At 37.4% G+C, this 19,129-nt stretch overlaps 1 protein-coding gene and 5 non-coding genes across 9 annotated transcripts in view; 4 read left to right on the top strand and 2 right to left on the bottom strand.

Annotated features, from left to right (window-relative positions):
• Positions 1 to 19,129, bottom strand: part of toc (toucan) — a 140,421-nt gene that overhangs the window by 25,297 nt on the left and 95,995 nt on the right. For 2 of the 4 annotated variants that reach the window (XM_070209477.1, XM_070209478.1), the window contains exons 4-5: positions 12,664 to 12,798; positions 5,047 to 5,253 (exon numbers count right to left, since the gene is read on the bottom strand). In XM_070209477.1, the coding sequence (XP_070065578.1) occupies positions 5,047 to 5,253; positions 12,664 to 12,798 (342 nt within the window). Of the gene's footprint in view, positions 1 to 5,046; positions 5,254 to 5,871; positions 6,021 to 12,663; positions 12,799 to 15,109; positions 15,331 to 19,129 lie in introns of those variants that run through there. The other 2 variants (XM_032438652.2, XM_015173077.3) reach the window with 2 other exon arrangements.
• On the top strand, positions 8,623 to 8,693 carry TRNAG-GCC (transfer RNA glycine (anticodon GCC)). Its single transcript has one exon. It is a non-coding gene; the product is annotated as a tRNA-Gly (tRNA).
• On the top strand, positions 8,872 to 8,942 carry TRNAG-GCC (transfer RNA glycine (anticodon GCC)). The gene has a single exon. It is a non-coding gene; the product is annotated as a tRNA-Gly (tRNA).
• TRNAG-GCC (transfer RNA glycine (anticodon GCC)) lies at positions 9,323 to 9,393 on the top strand. The gene has a single exon. It is a non-coding gene; the product is annotated as a tRNA-Gly (tRNA).
• On the top strand, positions 9,757 to 9,827 carry TRNAG-GCC (transfer RNA glycine (anticodon GCC)). The gene has a single exon. It is a non-coding gene; the product is annotated as a tRNA-Gly (tRNA).
• On the bottom strand, positions 10,399 to 10,469 carry TRNAG-GCC (transfer RNA glycine (anticodon GCC)). Its single transcript has one exon. It is a non-coding gene; the product is annotated as a tRNA-Gly (tRNA).

The raw sequence follows: 19,129 nt of genomic DNA, 5'->3' as shown, positions 1-19,129 counted from the left end.
ACGAACACTCTTACTTGTTGGTTTTTGGTTTATATGGAAAGAAAGGTTGGCTGTAATTGTAGACTTTGTCATTTCGTAAAGTCGCCGCCGTGACTTTCGCGTCACACTTGGCCAGCAGCAAAGAGCCAGACAGACAAAGAGGGAGCGAGAGGGAGGGAAAGAGAGAGAGAGAGAGAGGGGGAGAGAAGGCCATCAGTTTTTGGCCTGGCCATTGACTGGCACGAGCCCGCAAGCATGCAAGCAAAAAAACCTAAAACAAAAACAAAACGAAATTTAATAAAATTAGAAGAAAAGATCTTGTGGCTGGCCCAGAACTGCTGCACATTAAAAGCCACGCTCCAGTTAAAGATTCCACCAAGCTAGAGCCAAGTTAAGCAGCGCATTTTAATTATGACCACGAGTCAAAATAACCAAAAGAGAGGAAAACGCTTTTATTGAAGTTGCGCTCTCATATCTGTGAACAATAGAATGGGATTTACTTGTCACCCGGCTCCAAAAACAAACTGACCCAATTTGTTTTTTCCTGTGTAAGCCACGAAATTGCCAAAAAAAAAAAAAAAATAAATAAATAAATTAAAAAAAAAAATAATAAAAACCTCAAAATAATGAGCGCAAATTCATTAATTATGTGATACGAGCATGATTAAAAAAATATTGCACAAGTACCAGAAATAATAATAAAAGATATATTTATATGAAGAGAAAACCCAATTCCAGTGCAACGAATACGAAATGCTCTTTAAGATAACTTGGGGCTGATTTATATGATTCATAGAGGTATAAATATCCTATAACCTAATAGTTTCGAAATAATGTGACTTGTAACATGGGATTATTAATTTATACTAAGAGTCGAACCAGCGCAATTAAAAGTTAGAGGATCGCAACGAAGACGTATAGGGCGCAGATAATAAGAAGGAATATTTAAATGGCAAGAAATCATTTTAAAACAAGTAAACTGGGAAAGGAGACTAACTCAATTATAGCCACGCCCTAAGACCCTTCAAACTGTATAAGCAACTCGTAATACCCTTGCTGCAGAGTATTGAAACGTCGGACACACGAATAGCGTGCCGGATATCAAAGCTCAAAAGAAAAACTATGAATATTCGCATGTGATTGCCAATTGAATGTTTTTACCCAGGAACCAGAGCAGAGCATTTATATAAGATCTGACAATAGTTGGTTGAACGGTGCCCAAATTGGTGGCGCCACCCGCTGTGGCAGCTGCTGCACGCCGATTGCGTACTTAAAACCTGCCTTGCAATTTTCCCACCTGCAAGTTTTGTTGTTGCTGTTGCTAAAATTTAAAAATATGATTGCCTTTTACAAAAGCGGTTCTCACGCTGCCCTTAAATATATTCAAAAATTGAATTACACAAAAATAACCTCCCCTTCTCCAGCCCAGTCCCCCGCCCTACTCGTGGATTTGCTAAGCAATTTATGCAATCGACTTTTGGCTTCGAGATTGGGTTTGGGTTTGGGTTTTAACTCTGGCTTTTTGGCTTACTTAAGTCGCTAAGTTTGTTTGTTGTGTTTTTTGTTGTTGTGTGCAAATGAGAAAAAATGAGAGAAAAAAAATATCTTCTGCATGTTTATTTTCCTACTACTGCGTCATCTGCTTCTTCTTATTTGCTATGCCAATTAAGCTTGTGAAATATTTTTGCTGATATTTCAGTTTCTTATATGGCACACAACAACGCAATACGCCAAAGCAGCTAAATTGCAATAAAAATCAGAAAATAAAAACAAAAACTCATCTACTCAATGCAATATTATTGCGACTATTAATTCATGTGTAAATCGTTTAATTGCCTTTTACACCTGTTGATTTTGGCGACACACTTATGAGAACGTTGACGAAAGGGCTTACAACATGATTGTTTCTTTTTTTTATTTTGTGGCCTGAACTCATTTTTCAATTGAGTGCACAGCAAATGACAGTGTACACTCGATAAAGAGTAAGCATATAAATATATAATATTTTATATATATATATTAGCATTATATTATATTGATTTTCCTAAAAGATTCGAATATATATACTGTTTATAAATTAAATATAAATTTCTTCCCACATCTTGCTAAGCTATCTTCCTGGCGATAAGGGCCCACACCCAAAAAGTTATTCGCATCGTCAATGCCAATTGTTATTTATGGCTTTCACGCCTAACATGATGCGCACTCAATTAATTTGTCACTTAATTTGATTGTGTTACAAATAAAAATGAAAAAGAAAAATCATGAACACGCCAACTCTTTTTGCTTGGTTAACTGTTGTGTGTGTGTGTTCGAGTGTGTGTGGCACGCCTCTTAATTTTATCTAATTTTCACTCTGAATTTATAGCCCAAACAAACATAAACTTACACGCAGCCAAGTTCATTGATTTTGCCTGTGTCTCTCTCATGTTTTATGGCCATTTTTCACGCTTTCATTCGATTAATTGATGAATGTTGTGTCAAAACATTTGTCCCGCCCAAATCGAGCAGTTTAGAGGCCCCCAAGCCCAGCCCAACTCAGTCCAGCCCCATCCGAGTGACCCCAAAGCAAACTCAAGCTCATCATTTGCGAAAAAAAGAGAGGAGGCAAGTTAATGATCGTCAAATAAAAGAAACCGCCAACACGCACCTTTCAGCATTTTCATTTTCATATTTTCATTTTTCATTCACTTTTACTTTTTTGCTTTTGGACGCCATGCGTAACAGGCCCACCCAGAGACTGTAATCGTAATCGTTATCGTCATCGTCTTCATCGTCACTGTCATCGGATATGACAGCACATTGCTGGGCATTTTCATATTCATATTCATAAAATTTCAAAATGCTTTGCAATTTGCCAGCCGCAATTGTAAAACGATTTGTGGGACAAATAGTTTTTGGCTCATTTGCAAATTTTGTGTAAGCTATCGCAACCAATCGATAATTGTGTGCTGAAAAAATGGTTATCGTAATGTAAGACTGTTTCCAAGTCACATTATTGTCATTTTGAATGGTAAAGAAAAGTTAATATACAGTTTTAACTAAAAATGAAATTTACTGTGAAGAAATATCCCACATATATCCAAATAAATCATATGAATATCACTTAATTTAAGAACTTATATTTCTATATTTGTTTCTAAACATATTCCTAATATCTCAATTATAGCCTTAGCAACACTCTTTCCTATCTTCTTGCATTCACAAGACATTTTTGTCATTTTGAAGGTTAAAATAGAATTAAAAAACATACACAAAATGCGTTTCATTAACTTAAAAGCTGAAGTGTTCAAAGAATTATGGTATAATTAAGAATGATAAACAAAATTGCTTGATATCCCATAAATATGCGTTTACCAACACAGTATTCTATGTACAAGTTTAGATTAAATTAAGAAACATTTTCATAGGTTTAGCATATTATTATATTAGTTTAAAGTTAAGAGCTGTGCGAGCGTTTGGCTGGGTTGCTGCACTGGCTAAGCCTTGGTGGGCCCCTGCGGGTTATGTGTACCGGCTAAAGTCAACGCGAAACATTAAGCAAACAATTTAACTTCAATAAGCCAAACATGGCACAAGTAGTGCTAAGCAGCCTGTGACAGGGGGAACGGGCAGCGCCGGCTGGATGAGGGCGTATTTGTGGCACACGCCAACGCGGCACGCCCCCTTCCCTCCTTGGGCCCACCCCAAAGGAAACAGTTATATATTCGAGGCGCACAACTCGCTGAACATCAAAGAGCCGCGCGCAGCAAAACGTGCAACGTGTTTGTGGCTTAAACAAGTTGTGACATTTGTGTGGGTAGGTAATCAAGGTGTGAGGGAGGAGGGGAGGGAGCGCGGCGAGTAGAAGTGGGCTGTCAAGTGTGCTGTGCGCTGCAACGCTTTGGGGCATTATGTAGAACATGCTATGAGCACTTGCAAAAACACATGAAATTTGTGCTTACTTTGGTAGGAAACATAAATGAAAACTAGACTTTATTGAAAAAATTGAAATTTATATTCAGCAAGAGAAGGAAAGGGTTTAAAACATTGTCGAAGTAAAGAAGTCTCAAATGGGGTCTCTATAGATTTGAAAGCCAATATTTAAATTGAAAAAAAAAAAAAAATATATATATATATACATTTTATGAGGAAGGATTTCTGGTAATATTTTGGGCTTAGGAGGGAGGAGAGACGGTTGCTCAGCAAAAACAGCAAATGAATCCAACCAACCAATATCTTCTAATAAATAAATATTAAAATATGGAATGCCATCAGTTTCTTAAGCCAATAACTATTATTAATAAATATAAACATGTAAATATTATGGAATAAATTCTTGCTTGTACAAAGTGAGAGAACAATTTGCGAACTGGCAAATATATCTTTTGCATGCCTGCAGCCGGCAAAAAGTTGATGTTTGCTTTAAAGTTCAATGTTCAACAAATATTTGGCTGTAACACACACGCACACACCTGTCCCAACATACACACGCACACCCTACACCTACATTGAGTGCACAATTTGCCATTGAAACTGCGTTGAGGCGTTTGGCACTCGAAACAGGTGTCTTGGCGCGACAAGGTAAAAGAATTAAAAATAAGCACTCTGAAAGCATAAATTCGGAGGCATGCCACAAGCGTGGCAAGTAGCTAAAAGTTGCCATACGGCAATGAGAAACACGCGTCTTCCTCGCCCCAAAAGGCTAATTAAAGTCATTAATATTAATTAGAAAACTTGCGACAAGTCACAAAAAAAACAAAAACTTTTGCAGGCAACAAAATGAGCCCAGGAGCACAATTTGTGTGGTCGCAAAGTTTTCAGCTATTTGCGCGAACGTGGCAAATCTTCTTCTTCTACTTGCTGTTGTTGCAAGACCGCGTAACCAATTGTCAAATAAAAGTCGAAACATGCCCCAAAAATCACACAAAATTGGTTTTTGGGCGCGCGCATTTTGCGATGCTTTCACAAAAGTCAGCAAAACAATCGAACTGAACTCGAAGTCCAATTCAATTTGATTGTTGTTCATTTTATTTATATATATGTATATAATATTATATATATTTAGTGAACTTTTCGCTGACTTACCTTCTGCAATGCCAGCGGGCAGAGTTTTTGTGGCAGTTATATTTTTAATAACTGTATTTCCTGCAACATTTTTGGCGCCTTTTTGTGGCGATGTCTTTGCGGGAGCTTTGTGGCCAGTGGGCGTGGCGATTGTTGTTGTTGTTGTTGTAGTTGTAGTTGGTGGAGTTGTTGTTGGTCTTGCCCCAATGTTGCTCTGCGAGCGTTTTTCTGCAACGAGAAAGCGATGGAGATTGATTGAATGAGTGAGAAATAATAGATTTGGGTTTTGTTTCATAAACAATAATTAAAGTTAAAGTGAATTCTACTTATAAGTTGTATGAGAAAACTAGAAAGAAAACTAATTGAATTAAAAATATTAATAATTTGAATGTGTTTATGCTATTCTAGAAGTTGCATCTAAAGTTTGGTTAGTCTAGCTCTTGAAACTCAGGAAATGTGCTCAAAAATCAGGATGTCAAAGTCATTTTTATCGATTGCTTGGAAGCGGCTAATGTTATCGATACTATCGGAAAAACACTCGATCTGCGCGCCACCAGAAGGACCTACAGCTAAAATTTCAAGTCTCTTTTGAGATCTTCTCGTTCATGGACATCGATATATCGACTTGGTTATTGATGCTGATCAAGAATATATATACTTTATGGGGTCGGAGATACCTTCAGATACATGCCAAAACTTTCGGCTCAACCGAATAACTCTAATATAACTAACTAAAAGATAACTTTGCATTTTAAATCAAAGCTAATATCATTTAATTATATTATATTTCAACATCTATGAACTTTTAAAAATCCTTCATCCTGTTCACATTTGTTAACAACTCACGATTACTTTTGCTGTTGCTAGCGTCCGATTTCGATTTGTACCATCTAAACAGTCTTTTTATAAAATGTCCAAATTCCATTCTTTTAAATAAATACGAAATAATTAAAAAAAATAATAAAAGTAACATGAAAACTGTTTTTTAAACTAACAACAAAAATTTTGTTAAAAAGCATTTGCCACACTGCCTGCTATGAAGAAAATATTTTGCCCCATTCTCAAGTCTAATAATTAAGATGTAAATAAATAAAAAACCATTGCCAACCATCAATTCTGAGGCAGGAAATGCAGCAATAAGAAAAATCAAAGCCGGCCCCATGTCATATAAAAATTTAGCCAAGCCAGTTTTCGAGGTTTTTAGAAGAGCTCTAAATAAAATGAATAAATAATAAAGGGGTATACAAAAGAAATAAACACCTGTTGCTGCTAGCTGGCCGAAGAGAAGATTGTTGAAGGGGCAACTGCATAGCGCGAGCAGTGCAAGCATGTGCCTGCAGCATGTTGATAGGCAATCTACAAATTTCAGCAACAAAGTCAAACGACTGTGAAAGCAGTGAAATTGGACAAGCAGGGCCTAAGCTAAGCAGCACAGTGTAAGTCTAAGCAGTCCAATATGTTGCCAGGCGATCTTCACATAGCTTCGGCTAAGGGAGCAAGCAGTGCATGCGAACTTGCGTGGCAAGCAGTGCTATGTTGATATAATTGAGCTTCAGCTAAATTAATGTGGACATTGCACCATATATGTAATATATTTATGTATATTTAAAAATAACAATAATTAATAGTTGAAAAAATAAGCAAATTCAAAATTCAAAATAAATGAAAGAAAAGGCGAACACAATCAATCAGATCCATAGCAACAGGGCCCACGCGCAAACAGTGTAAATATATCGCAGCAACATGCTGACACGCAGTTTAAAGCAATAAAGTAAACTGGTAAGGGTGCGCATGCGCAAGCAGTTTAAAATGCATATACGAATCAACGCGATCGTAAACGCTTAGGCAACCAAAAATGCCATTGTTTCTGCCAATATATATTCAACTGTTTTTTACTTAAAATAACATACATTTAAGCATTTAAATACTTAAACTTAAATCAAGCCGTGATAGAATAGAATGGAATAAACAAATGACCATAGCACGCAAGCAGTACAAATCTCAGCAGCATGTTGCTAAGCAGTTAATCAGCCAACGTCTTAAGAGAGCTGCGCACACACGCATTATAGAAATGTTGCTCTTAAGTCATATGCAGCTTGGTCAGTAAGCAGTTAATGTTGCGACAACATGTTGCCCGGCAGCCAATTTAAGAGAGCAGCTTTTGAGAAACTCTATGCACATTCCAGTTTCCTTACAAAAATAATTAACATAATTTACTTTCATGTGCTTGGGCAGGGCAAAATAGAGGGGAGCAGCTGACCAGCAACGCGTTTATCTCCGCTTTGTCTTTAGTTTTTTTTTTATTGTTTTTATTTTTACCTTTTTGCTTAGTTTGTATTGTGTTAGTTAATTTGCGAATGCACGACAAAAAGTTGTCGCGCGCTTGTTCAATGCTAACCGCAGCAGCGGTTGAGCAGAAAGAAGAAGCAGCAGCAGCGGCGGCAGGGAGACAAAGCCAAGCCAGAAGCCATAAATGGCTAGTACAAGTCTAGGCCGCAATGCACAATACACCCAAGTCGCCAAAAACAGCGGAAAACATAAAAAACAAAACAAGAGGGTGCTCTAGACAAGTGTGTCCCGGCTGGGAGCTACCCTGTACAACTGTCCAAACTTACATCAAATGCTATATAAATCAAATTAAAGATCTCTTATATATCCAACTTAGCATATCTTAGTATATCCAACTCAAAAGAGAGGCATCTATCAAGTTTAATGAAATGGTTACTATGGAAAAATGATAAATATCTTCTGTAAAATAATTTATACTACAGCTTAAGATATCTCCCTAGATACTACTACTAGATGGATAAGAAAAAAACTAGATCCAAAAATATGCCGATATACTTTATTGTAGGTTCCTCCCTCTACGTACAACTATGCTACCCCTTGCGTGATATTTTGAATACGTACAGGGTATAAAACAGAGAGAAGTTGCAATGTTGCGGCCAATGTCAGGCACAGACGGCGCTTAAAAAGCAGCTGCCAAGGCTAACAACAAGTTAACGCAGCGAGGAAGAGGGGAAAGAAGATGAGAGAGAACGAAAGAGAGGGAGGGGGCAATGTGCCACTGTATTTTAAAGGTTAGCCAGGATCCTCATTGCAAATCAGTTGTTACTGATAAGCAATTAGCCAATGATCAAGTATAACCGGATCTACAGCTGCCACTGAAAGATCCGCATGCGGACAGCTTTAAAGCCTTCTCAAAAAAAGGTGACAAAATACCGCCATAATTAAGCCAATAAATGTTAAGCCGCAATCCGAATCCATAAACATACGTGGGCCCCATTCAGAGGCACGCTTAACCTACGCGCATGTCAACTGAATATTGAGCAGGTTAATTGCAAAATTACGATACGTTTTGCAGACGCGTTTGAAGAGTGCGCAAAATCCAGCTAATAGGTGTGTGAGTGTGTGTGTGACTGGCTAAAGACCCCAGCTACAAATAGAAACTACGTCTTATCGACCATGATAATACTCAAGGGGAGAACTGGAATGTCGCAGTAGTAGCAGCAACTGCTGCTCGACTAACAACTTAGCGCCTATAAAAGAGACAAAACTGCATTTTTGTGCAGGTCTTGGGCGCATCTTCCCAAGAAAGCATCGGTGGTTCAGTGGTAGAATGCTCGCCTGCCACGCGGGCGGCCCGGGTTCGATTCCCGGCCGATGCAATACACTTTTTTTATTGGCTCATGACTAATTGAAGATAATCTGGAAGAGAAGTCTATGAACTCTACCATAAGCATATCAAATTTTAATAGCCCAATTTTCGCTATACTTTTTCACAATATTTTGGTTAGCTTATTATGCGGACTTGGCAATTTGGAAAATTAATAATTTTAGACACAAGCATCGGTGGTTCAGTGGTAGAATGCTCGCCTGCCACGCGGGCGGCCCGGGTTCGATTCCCGGCCGATGCAATTTATTTTTTCGTCAGCTATACTAGTATAGGGGTCATCGATGATAATAAAATCCAACTAAACGTAAGTAAATATTTTTAAAGCCGCAAGAGAGATTTTTATCAAAAAGTAGGGATGTATAACACCTAACTAGCTTTTGTAATCTAGCTATGTTATCAGAGCACTGTGAATGTTTGTAGAAGGAACGCTTGCGAGAATCGTGAATGCCTACATTTATATACATACAAAACATCTATTCAAGTATTGTAGTTATTAAAGTAAAAATTCATGCTATTTTTTAAAATTAAATATATGGCTTGAAACTTAAATAACTATAACTTATACTAAATCTTTAACAGCCATATTTAATGCTAGGGTATTTTGCCAGAGGAAGTATAAGAGCATCGGTGGTTCAGTGGTAGAATGCTCGCCTGCCACGCGGGCGGCCCGGGTTCGATTCCCGGCCGATGCAAACTAAATTTTTTTGCGCTAGCTCACAAATATATATGATTGCGTTCCTTGTTAATAATAATTTTAAGCTCTAATAATTATAAGTAAATATTTTTAAGGCCGTAAATGATATTTTTATCGCAAAATTGGGAATGCTTAACAGCGAATCAACGTCCCAGCTGTCTTGAGAAAACTACCAATGCCTAGACAATTGAATTTTATGATATAATGTTAGGACAGATTATATCACAGACAGAATATATAATGAAATCTTGAGACTACATTACCACCAATATTTGGCTTGAAATTTAAAGAACTAGAGCTTATACTAAATTTTAAATACCCACACTTAATAGCTGCATATTTTGTCAGCATAATTATAAGAGCATCGGTGGTTCAGTGGTAGAATGCTCGCCTGCCACGCGGGCGGCCCGGGTTCGATTCCCGGCCGATGCAAAATTCTTTTTTGCATAGATTTCTCTACCATACTATGAACTTTGTGAGTTTGCGATACATATCTGTAGACTTTAATTGCAGTAAATTGCAAAAGAAATAATAACGGAGGCCATTGCGTGATGCCCAAGCTAAACAATAGGCTGAAAATTCAGCGTTCGTTTATCGTGTGCGCTCTCTTGGGAATTTGCATATGCAAAACACGTTTCAACAATGGTTTCTTCATTCATTTTGTATTCATGTGCAAATAACTGGAAAAACATGCGCGTTAGTGCGGGTAAATTTAATTTAGTCTGCGTTGATTGTGGTTTGCTTTGCTTGTGGGTAAAAAATAGAATGTCCAGTCAGTTGGGGGAGGCAGACGACAAGCAGGAGGAGAGGCCACTCAGCGACGATTTAATGCGACAATATTTGAGCAATTTGCCTGAGGACTGGCACAGAAACTGCAAATAGCTCAAGCAACACAATAAATTTACCCATTAAAAGTAATTTATGCGAACTTGCGCAGGCACAACAACACAAAAAAAGAAAGGGAGTTAGCTATGGGGGGACCTCAAGAACCAAAAAAGTATTTTGCATCGGCCGGGAATCGAACCCGGGCCGCCCGCGTGGCAGGCGAGCATTCTACCACTGAACCACCGATGCTTGTGCTGCGATCAACACAAAAGCTGAAACAGTTGCCGGCAACTGTACCAATTAATTGGATTTGACCAGTGTGTGTGTGTGTGTGTCTGTTTTTTGTAAATGTGTGTGTATATCATATCAGCTGCAAATTTTGATTTATAAATTTATAAAGCAAAGCACTCGTGTGTTTATTCCATATGAAAAGCCAAATATAGCAGACGAGATAATGTAATTATGTATTATGCAAGGCCTGATTGTAAATTGAAATATGGAAATTGATAAATGAAGCAAGCGTTTTAAAAGGTTTCCAATTGAATGAAGGCATTTGGGTGTGCGTGAAAAGTGTGAAATAAAAGCTTAATGGCAAATGTGGAAAGTGTAAATATATGTGTGTATCTATATTTGTCTGCTTTATGTATTTGGAACAGCTTTAAATGGTTGCAGAACATGAGAAGCAGTATATATATACATATATGTGTGTATATAATATTGACTGGGAATATTGGGAATTGTGCAGATCGGATTACTATATCATATTGCTGTCAAAGAAGTAAATGGGCCAAAAATAATGGTAAATTTGCGGAAAACAGTTGTATGAACGTTTTTTGTTTTCAAAGATCTTTGAGAGCATTTATTTAGAACGTGCCAGGGGCAACGCCGGCTTATATATGCTATTATCCTATATAGACATTGGTCAAAATTTCGCACCTCCATAACTCGGTCAAAACTTAACCAATTTTCATAAAGTTTGGCTTTTTGTTCATGGTTTGGCCTCTTGATTAATTTGACATCTAAATCAGGCAACATAATTTTTGGTCCAAATTCATGTGAAAATGGAACCCTCAAATATCCTATCTGTCGGAAATAAAGCTTATTTAAAAACGTACTACAAATATACATTTGTATATGTCTCCAAGGGCATTTAAACTTCGGGATACCAAAGTTATCTTGTTTTCTCTGAGAATCAATTTGAAACTATAAAAAACAATTTCCTCAAATATTTCTAATCAATCTTTCGTAATATCAAAGTGTAACTTTTGTGATTCTCACAGTAGGGGTATTCACTCTCGACGCACCTCACACAACTATACAACTATACCCTATTCTCATTTCTCCTCTGTTCTTCTTTTCCCTTGGCCATCAGACAAGAGAAACGGCAAATAAATTGCGCAATCATTGCGCTCAGGTGATTGAGATGATATTCAACTTGTGTCTTGGGTCATGACCTCAATGAATTTGCACAAGCTGCGCCCATTTGGCGGGCGTGGCTAATGTAGCCTAGATCTGGCGCAGCAGCATGGCCGAAAAAAAAAACTGGGCTAACAATTGTTTTTGAGATGAAATCTGTGTGCGAAATGGTCTGAAGCAGCATTTGCAGCAGCCAAAGCGAATTGGCCGAAACGCGTTGACTCACAGCCAACTGCGCCAGCTCTGACTCATCCAGTGGCCAGAGTGCGACATCGTCTGGGCTGTGCTCCAGGAGTACGAGAAGCGGAGATACATCTGTTGCTACAGCTACAGATTCAGATACATAAAGTCAGCCACAGATACGCTCAAAAGACCCCCATCAAAGTTGACTTGCGAATGTGTCAATGGCAACTGATGCGTTTGGTTATTTTCGAGTCAAAGATACTTGAACGGAATTTGATAATTTTTGGGGAGTGGACTCTATATATATACAAATTGCGCAAAGCCAAGAGCTGATGTCAGTCATATTAACGTTTTTATTTTCAATTTTTTGTTAAACTCTGAACGAGAGAAATCTTTGCAGCTGTCAGCAGTGAAATGACTTCACTTTTAAAAACGTGCAAAGACTTGATAAGAATTATTTCATATTTATTAATAGATTTAGCTTGGAAATGATTAGAGTAATACGATTCCTGTTTTTAAAACAGCTTCAGTTATAAATTCTTTTTTTTTATGACCTTGATTAAAGGAAATTTTAAAAAAGGAACATTACGAAAAGATATTAGTTTTATATAAATATGGGCTTCCCGTTTCTCGAGTGCTACGTCTACTACTCAGTCGACTCGCAAGAATCGATTGCTTAAAAATGCTAATTATTTATCGATAATAAATCGCTACTATCGATGGTTGCTGCGCTTAGAATGCAGCTCTGTGTTAGCAGTCAGTTAGATTAGAGATATCTTCCCAACACATTGCATCCCAAATATAGTATCTAATAATATATACTTTAGAATCATTTTAGACTTACGTATAGTTATAGGCGTTGGCGTTAGAGATTTATTCCTCGTCGATTGTCCCTTGACTGTCTGTTGGGTCTTTGGCGGCGGTCCCAGATCCGTGGGTGATATGCTCAAATTGCGTACATCCCGCTTTTTGGCCGAACCTGCAAGTGACGAAAGATGTTTGCGATATGTGTGAGAAAACGTGTCATATTTTCACGCATATTTGCATGTAATCGATAAATGTAACTCGAAAATGTCTTGCATAATTTATGCGTGAACACGTCGTGCTTTGGCGCTGTGCACAACATTTCCATTTAAAAATTTGAATACGCACAAAGAGAGACCGCCTTGCACTTTGCAACGTTTAACTTCCCTCGAGGAAGAAGGGTGGACGGGTTAGGTAACCCCTCTATTTGCATTTCAATGTTTGTCGATTAAAACAAAGCACTTGTATATAATTGAAGTATATGTGTTCTGCGCGTCTCCATTTATCTTCTCTTAACCCATTTTGAGGGCAATGTGTGAGAAAAAAGGGTGAACAATTTTATTATATTATGCGAGTGCATGCAGCTATCGCCAGGGGGCGCTTTATTAGCGCAAACATAGCATTATAATGCCCAGACATAGAGAGGGGCAGATTTGTCAACAAGGGATATCATCATATAAATGTTTTAAGTGGTTCACAACTTGAAATCTTTCATAGAGGTACCTTACGTACGATATCTCGGGCTCAAAAGGGATATAGATATGTTATATATATACATTTTCAGAATGTATTTGTATAATTCAAAGCGGACCACTGCAAAAAAAAAACCCTCTCTAAACTGGTTGTTCCATCTTGTCTTAACACAATTTCGAATACTTAAATACACACAAACATTATTTTTATAAAGCAAGTGCAGAAAAATCTTAAAAAATAAAAGCATACAAATTATTTTACTTCAATTGACTTTTCTCAAAGACAGGCCAGTCAATTTTGTTTGCCGCACTTGTTATCGAGCTGCATACATCATTTGCTGTTGCAGCGACGTGTTAAACGATTTCTGCGTGTTGCAACAGGGGAGCTGCAACAACGAGAAGAACAACAAGAACGACAACAAAAGCGGTTTGCACAGCTGCATGAAATCTAATAAATTTTATTTTTAGCTGTCGGCTAATTGCACTGGACTCGGACTCGAATTCAGATTCGGACGTGCACCACAGAGCCAAGTTGCACATGGCTCGAGTTTGGCTTCTGTGTGTCTGTGTCTGGTTTGCAGCAACTTTTATCAGTGTGCAAATTGTGCATAGCCCGCACACCTCAGGCCCCCATCCCCTTTAAGCGACTAACTAAAGTCCCATAATCCCTTTGGGGCTTATCAAAAATTGTGGCCACACAGTCCGGCGGAATAGTTCTTCCTCTTTTTGTTTTTTTTTTTTCATAGCATTTCAAAACGACAAAGTTGAATGCTAAATATTATTTTTTTAACGGAGATGGGATTTTTTTTTTTAGCTAACCACAATTTATTTTAAAACTAAGCCACACGCGGAAGTGACTTGCAGCTGGAACCACAAAGCGTAATTGGATTTGCTGAAAGTAATATTTTATTTTTAATTTTGAGAATATAACACTTAAGCTAACTAAAAAAGCTGCAGCAAAATAAATCATTTATTTATTGTCAGATAGAAAAGTTTCCTTCCATAGATAAGAGGCCTCTGCCTCATAAATATTCTTGTTTCTATGCAAAGGAGTTGGACACATCGTAATAATCAATAAAATGACATGATAGTTCTATGAAACTATTCCCTAAAACTCATTTTAATAATTTACTACGAGAAAGCACAAATATCTACGGCACGCCGACGACTTAACACACTTTTTGATATTTGCTTTACGATTTTGCAGATATGTAAACATAGTTAAGCTCGTAAATGCTGAGCTTTGTTAAAACATCTTGAAAAACATAATCTTTTGGTTAGTTTAATTATACTTTAGTATAATTTATACTGTATACTATACCTTGTATTTAGATGAATATTTTAATAATTATTTTAATTCCTTGTACTTTTAATCTGTAAGTTGAACCTAGTTTCAAGGCATGATCTCGAGCTTCACGATAATATATAATCTAGACTATGTACGCTTAATTTAGATTTGGATTTAGATTAGTTATTTTCTGATATAGTGGGAATACCCTTGTGTGGTATTTTTACCTTGCAGAAACAATGGTTTTTATTTGCCATATAATAACTCCGATTTTATCAGTCCGATTAATTATAATATTCTATCTGCAGTAATAAGTTGTACAATATGTGTATATTTCTCAGCAGATCGTAATAGATTTAACAATGCACATTTGTATAAGACATAAATTATTAATTTGGGTAACATTCCCAGGCATTAAGACCGTGTGAATTTCACTTAAAATTCGCAATCAGTGCTTGCGTCAGCAAGTCCAAAATATTTTCAATTGAAGTGACCGCAACACTTACCTTTTGTCACGCTCTTCGCACGCTTGCCAAAGCTGCCGAATCGCTCCCGTTCGATCATTTGGCTGTGAATGTAGCGCTCGGAATACGAGCGCGACAATTTCTCCTTTGAGCTGTGGGCGCCCATTTTAGTATAGGTTTATAATATTTTTTCAGGGATATGTTTATAGATGTTTTGAGTTTTTCTATAGATCTGAAATCCGATCTGTTTGTGTTGCAAAACTTTCACATACAGAGAGAGAGGCTCTCCGCGCACTCGCTTTCACAATGTGCGACACCCGCGCTGAGGACTTTCATTTGTTGTTGCTGTCACTCACAATTGTTGATTGAAGGCATTTTTTTTTTTGCTATTGTTGCTTTGTTTGTTGTCATTATTATTTATCATTTTATTATTTGCAACTTTTTGCAGTTGCCGTTTGCTTTTATTTTGCAGTTTTATAACAATTTTCTGTTGTTCATCTTTTACGATTGGACTATAATTAAGATTTGAGGATTTTTGGATATGTTTTATAAATGTTAATTATTTAATAACCGTTTCAATTAGCCGCCTCATTTGGTCAGGAGCGCACTCAAGCACAAAACTTATTTCCCTCAATTTTCCACTGAATACCCTGTAGCAATAAAGTGCGCCAATGGAGTATGTGGTGCCTGTTAAAAACTATGTGACATGCATAATATAGATGGCAATCTTTTACTCATAATCTCTCTTACTATTTATTTATTATTTTATAAGGCTGGGTCTTATCAAACCTCAAATTTTCACAAGGCTCGTATAAGAACTACTCCAGTTTTTTTAAAGAGAAAAAATTAAATAAAACAAGTTCTGCCTTTGGCTCAGACTTGTCTATAGGGTATCTGCTGGTCGACTCTCATTTGCTGCACATTTATCAGTTAATTGAAAGCATTTTAATGATGCATTTCATGGCATTTTTTAAATGCCCAGGGAAATTCGATGTGCGTTGAGTATGCGCATTAAAATTCGTGTGAAAAACGAAGAAATCGCATAACTAAATTTAAAATCCAAATATTTACTTTTCAATTCCAGCCAAAACCCTAACAAGAGCTGCCTGTTGAGGCAGGAAGGCGTGAAGAGCATGAGATCTGCAAATATTTCGCAACACAAATGTCGTGTGAGTAGGTTAATAAATTGCCGCAGCAGATGAAACGACCTCAATTTCTTAAGCTCACAGACCCAGACCCAGGCGCTGTCATCTGGCAGGTGCATTCCCCGAAAAATGAAAAGAAAAACGTGAAACTATTGCAACAGACCCCAAATAAATCTTCGGAAAACTTACGACAGCCCAAACTGTATTTCTGTGCTGCGCGTTGACAGCACTTGAATGTCATCATAACTTATTGGCCACATGGAGCAGGAGCCAAATGCGATCCGTAAAGCGAAATGAGCTGACAAATTGCTCGCCAGCATTTGAAGGCTTTCAGCTATTGCATTTGGTGCAAATGGCAACTCAGAAAGTACCCGTTAATAATTTGCCCCTACCAACTTGTAGAACGAGAATATATACAATAAAAAACTGGGAAATTCATGTGCGACAGACGAAGCGCAACCTCATTGCTATAAATAGTTGGGTTGTTCTCCCTATAGCTACGAGGAACTACGAGGGCGATACGAAAGGATGTTGACATTGATATATCCAAAACTATTAAAATAAATCAATAATTAAAAAAAAATTTGTTTATTACATAATAGAAAATAATCATAAAAGCAAACTATCATTGAAATTGAAAAATTAATTTGGTTAGAAATAAAAAAAAAAAAAGATGAAAATGTTGTAACAAAAACTCTGATCAACTTTCTAATTATTCCTGCCATATTTAATTCTTTCTATAATTACTTAATAATAATTAAAAATTGTTGTAGCTTATATTGAGCGAAGTTTCCTTCTACTCAGGAAATGCCTCTATATATTTAAGTAGATTTGAATTTTTAAATCGCCTTTCCATGCAACTCACGCAAACTGATTAAGTAACCCTCGCATGGATTCAGTCTAGTGTGGCAGCCCTGTAAATGACATTTCGGCCAGCCCGAACTATAATTAGCCACATTTTGTGCAAAGGTGTTCCGGATTCGAAACTGAGACTAAGACAATTGCTATGTGACGTGTTGTGTAAGGGGACGGGCAGGGAAAGTGGGTTGGGGAAGGGGGAAGGGGGAAGGGGAGTGTATATAAGGGGGAGCCACAAGTAGCTCTAAATTTGGCGTCAGTCAATTGGAAAACTTGAGAGCATAATTCACATGCTTGGCACATGATTGAGCACGGCCAACAGGCAGCTTTAATAGAGCCTCAAATGCCGGAAGTATTTCAACTGAAAGCGGAAGTTGCGGCCCATTCTCAAGGGCATTTGCTCCCGTTGTTGTTGTTGTTGCTTCTGCTGTTGTTGTTGTTGCTGCTGTTGTCATTTATCAGTGAGTGCTCTGTCCGATCGAAGCAAAGTTACGGCAAGTGCTGCTGGAGCGGCCGCCTCCATTTAATTAAATATGCAGAAATTCAATTTGACTTTTAATTAAAAGTTGTTGGCGCTTCGAAGCTGCTGGTGCTGCTGCTGCTGTTCGCTTCATTGCGTGGGCGTCTGCAGTTTTCCACCGCAGCAATTTTCCGGTAGCAACAGGAAAAGCAACTGCAGACACGCAGCAAAAGTAATTAATTGAGCAGACGCGGGCAGCAAGGGCCGCAGGTGTGTGGAACAGTAGACACAGGTGAGCATAAATATGCATAATTCAGATGGTAACCAGGGCGGGGCACAAGTGGCAAGTGGAAAAGCTGTTGAGACCATTGCCACACAAAAGGTAGCAGAAATCAACGGAATAAATGGAGCGCACAGCAGCATAACAGGATAGTAAGGGTCTATAGATGAAAGAATAGAGAAGGCGAACAGAAGTGGATCCTCTGAACAAATGACATGCCCGAAAACGAAATTTACACTTTTCGTGTGCCTTGAAATGAGGCTTAAATCGAACCAAGCACCTGTTTCTTTTCAACAGAGCAGCATTTTAAGAATATATGAAAAGCTAAGGTTCCAGCTAATAACACAAAAATTTCTGTAATATATTTCTAATGGAAAAAGTCTGTAAAATAAGAAAAAGCTTTTGAAATATATGAAAATAAAATTGTTAGCTTCAAATTTTACCAATAATTTCATGCGTTTTATCATATCCTACTAAATGGCTTCATGCTAATTTTAAAACAATTAAAGATAGCTTCTAGGTAAGATTATATATTTATCGAGTTCGATTGAAGACTGGAGTTCTTTTGAATATTTATCCAGAATAATGCAGAAAGTCTTTGCGAGTTTTATGATCCATACAATTTATTTGTGTGATTTTTTCAGTCTCGAAAGTAACTTCCCACACAACCATAAAATGATATGTCTGGCCGTAGAAAATTAATGATCGCACTAAATATCGAAACCGAACTTCACAAATTGCAAATTTGATTATTCAAATGGACGAATGGGAAGTTGTGAGCACATTCAAATAGCCACAACTATTGCAAAGCCATAAAAGCGAATGCAGAAGGTGAATGCACTCACTCAACTGAACTGAACTGAAGTGAACTGAACTGAAATGAACCGAACTAGCTCAACCAAATGAACCAACTGAACCAACTGGTCAATAAAATTAAACATTGCCATGCGAAAGCACTTTTTTTAGCATTTTTTTTTTAATGTGCCGCACATAAATATAAAAAAATTGTGCACCATTAAAAGCAACAACAAAAGGAAGAGTTGGACATAAACTGTACTGTGAGGGGGGAGGGGTGGTGTTGTAGGAGGGGTTTATCAGCCATGTTAAGCAGTCATTAAATACAAGCAAAAGCTTTTACATATAATTGTATTTCATGGATTTATAATTCTATTTATTTTCTATATATAATCTAGAGAATTCCTTTAACGCACAAATTTGCATTTTCTTGAGGAAAACTCAAGAGGAAGAAAACACGGTGATGTCATTGAAATATTTATTCTTTCCCGTATTTGCTCCAGTAAATTTCATAAAAACTGCGC

The sequence above is a fragment of the Drosophila virilis genome, chromosome 4 (genome assembly GCF_030788295.1).
Source record: "Drosophila virilis strain 15010-1051.87 chromosome 4, Dvir_AGI_RSII-ME, whole genome shotgun sequence".
Taxonomy (NCBI): Eukaryota; Metazoa; Arthropoda; class Insecta; order Diptera; family Drosophilidae; genus Drosophila; species Drosophila virilis.
The sequence above is the reverse complement of the archived record's forward strand: the minus strand, read 5'-3'. Positions and strand labels throughout refer to the sequence as shown.